This window comes from Bidens hawaiensis, unplaced genomic scaffold (assembly GCF_021521415.1).
Source record: "Bidens hawaiensis isolate Kalapana, Puna unplaced genomic scaffold, B.hawaiensis_p1.1 tig00020666_1, whole genome shotgun sequence".
Classification (NCBI taxonomy): Eukaryota; Viridiplantae; Streptophyta; class Magnoliopsida; order Asterales; family Asteraceae; genus Bidens; species Bidens hawaiensis.
The window spans coordinates 176,351-179,143 of NW_027493170.1; the positions used below are offsets into that span (position 1 = coordinate 176,351).

The window sequence follows — 2,793 nt, forward strand, 5'->3', positions numbered from 1 at the left end:
CAAAAGTATTAACGTTTATTATTCTTCATCTAACAAATCCTTTAATCCTTTAATCACATTTTTCATAAACAAAAAATAGATTACAAAAGAGGTCGAACAAAAACATAATAAAAATTATACAAAGCAAGTAAAAAACGCAGAATTATTATTACTTTGGGCCACCTACCTATCTAAGAGCATTCTCAGCCAATTCCCTGTAATTATGTGAGAAGGTTTTGTAAATTATATGGTATGGTTATGCGTAGTTGTGAGTAGAGGAGAGATAAAATGTTATATGGGAAAGTTAAATTTGGGGTTTCATTGTTCATACCGTATAATATTTTAATATTTTTTAAAAGTAGGTGTGAGTGAAAGAGAGAGAAAAGATAATGATAAAGGTATGAAAATTAGTATTTAATTAAACATTTGAGAGAAAATACAGAGATTATTAGCGTAATATTATGATATATATGAAAATACTGGAGACAATGGGACGTGAATGCTCTAACAAAACCCCAACAGTCAGTGGCGAATCATATGGCCTCTACACTCTCAAGCACTTTATACCCCTCTGCGCACCATCACCATTATTCCAGTTTCCTCACGATCTCCGCCGCCGTCGTGGTTGCCGCCGACCAACCGATCCTTCCGTCCTATAATCTCTGCCGCCCATCCCAAGTATTGTTTGAAGACAAAAGCATCAACATCGGAGATTATGGCAACTGATAATAATAAAGTACATGTATTTGACTCTGAAGAAGCCCTTTCGGTTTCTCTCGCCAAATACACCGCCGATTTGTCGGATTTATTCACCCAACAAAAGGGTTCCTTCACCGTTGTTGTGTCCGGAGGATCTCTAATCAAGTCACTCAGGTATTTGACTTTTATTTGGCCAATTACTGAACTCAAATATGTTACCGATATTATTTTCTTAATTGTGGGTTTTTGGTTGTATAATAATAGGGTGTAAACGAGCTTGACTAGGCTTGAGATCAGCTAGTTTTTTTCACTTACGAAAGCCCGGCTGTTTGCACCCCTACGAGCTTGACCAGCTTGTTTGCACCCCTATTTTATTTTGAATTTGAGACTGATACATTGAGGGGTGTTTTGGTATTAATAATATAGGAAACTAGTGAAAGCACCTTATGTTGACTCTATAAACTGGTCAAACTGGCATATGTTTTGGGTGGATGAAAGAGTGGTTCCCAAAGATCACCCGGATAGCAATTATTTACTTGCCTTTGATGGTTTTCTCTCCAAAGTACGTTTATAAAAATCTTCATATTGGCTTCAATTTAGGGATTAGAGGTGTGCATAAAATCGGAAAACCCCGAAAGAGATAACCGAAACCAGAACAAAAGTTGACTGTTTTTGGTTTTAGTTTTCGTAAAAACCGTGTATTTAAAGTCGAACCGAACCGAACTTATAGATTTTCATTTTGTTTTATGAATTACAAATAATTTAATGTAAAGTGTAACCCGAAGATTATAATCCAACTGTATAATCTTAAATTAATTATTAACTAACAAAAAGTTTTGGGCCTTTTTTTTTGTTTTTTGGCCCAAAATATTTTATTCGGCCCAAAATTTTAACTCAAATGGCGAAACCAAAAACACTGAACAAACCAAAAACCAAAGCAGAACAGTTTTCAAAATCTTAAAAACTAAAATTTCGGTTTTTTGATTCGGTTTGAGCCCATAACCAACCCATGAACACCCCTAATTGAAGTGAAAGAAAAATCTCATCTTTGATAGTTTGAATTTACAAAATTAGTTTAAAAAACCATCTTTTCGCACTATGCCAGGTGCCAATTCCTCCAGAAAACGTCCATGCTATTAACGACACCTTATCAGCAGAGGCTGCAGCAGAAGATTATGAATCCCACATCAAACATCTGATTCATAACGGAATAATAAACACTTCAGAGACAACTGGGTTTCCAAAGTTTGATCTTATGTTATTGGGTATGGGCCCAGATGGGCACGTGGCATCTTTATTTCCGGGTCACCCGCTTCTTGAAGAGAAGACCAAGTGGGTTACCTTCATTAAAGAATCACCAAAACCGCCTCCAGAAAGGATTACATATACATTCCCGGTAATCAATTCGTCTGCAAATGTTGCATTGGTGGTAGCCGGGGCTGGTAAAGCGCACCCGGTTCATGTGGCTCTGGGCAATGGTCAAGATCCTCAGCGTTTGCCGGTTCAGATGGTGGCACCTAAAGGCCAGCTGAAATGGTTTTTGGATAAAGATGCGGCTTCAAAGCTCTAGGGCGAGATTGAACCGCATCCTGTTGTAACGTGAGCTGATTGGGATGGTTTTGTGACTGTTTTCGGGTTCAAAATTGTAATGTTCTTTGAGTGAAGAATAAAATGTAACATGTCAGATTCCAATAAAGAATGAGAGGATGCCAAAATGATTGGTATGTTAATGCTTATGTTTTGAAAGTTTTGTTATTTTTAAGCACTGTTGCACTAGTTACATTAATAAAGTTTTGTTGTATTAGATGAAATTTGGTGAAAAACTGAAAAAGGGTTTTAACTAAGTTTTGGCATAAGTAATTTATCTGCATGGGAGGGATATTTTAGAGCCCCAAAGCTTTTTTTTTTGTAGAATTTAAAGAACTCCTTAACAAGCCTGGCAAAACGGGTGAAGACATTCATGTCAAAACGGGCAATTTAAAAAGTATCAATTTTGGTTCTAGTCGGAACATGTTATGAGCAAAAATGAATTCAGGTTATAAACATGATGTTTTAAAGAATGCCAATTTTGGTTTGGGTTAAAAAAGGTTCTGACCAAAGTTACCTGAGATGAAA

General features: G+C 36.4%; 1 protein-coding gene across 1 annotated transcript; it reads left to right on the forward strand.

The window, feature by feature from the left end:
- The first annotated feature begins 613 nt into the window (after nt 1-613).
- Nucleotides 614-2,414, forward strand: LOC143561378 (6-phosphogluconolactonase 3, chloroplastic-like). The gene is made up of 3 exons (XM_077049482.1): nt 614-852; nt 1,105-1,240; nt 1,784-2,414. The coding sequence occupies exons 1-3, from the start codon at nt 695-697 to the stop codon at nt 2,246-2,248; spliced, it is 759 nt and encodes a 252-aa protein (XP_076905597.1). The 5' UTR covers nt 614-694; the 3' UTR covers nt 2,249-2,414.
- The last annotated feature ends 379 nt before the right edge of the window (nt 2,415-2,793 follow it).

What these genes read in the sequence shown, in the direction of transcription:
- LOC143561378 (XM_077049482.1), top strand. Translation starts at nt 695, where the DNA reads ATGGCAACTGATAATAATAAAGTACATGTATTTGACTCTGAAGAAGCC. An exon ending in TCTCTAATCAAGTCACTCAG is followed by an intron (nt 853 to 1,104) that starts GTATTTGACTTT and finishes TTAATAATATAG; the next exon opens with GAAACTAGTGAAAGCACCTT. An exon ending in TTGATGGTTTTCTCTCCAAA is followed by an intron (nt 1,241 to 1,783) that starts GTACGTTTATAA and finishes GCACTATGCCAG; the next exon opens with GTGCCAATTCCTCCAGAAAA.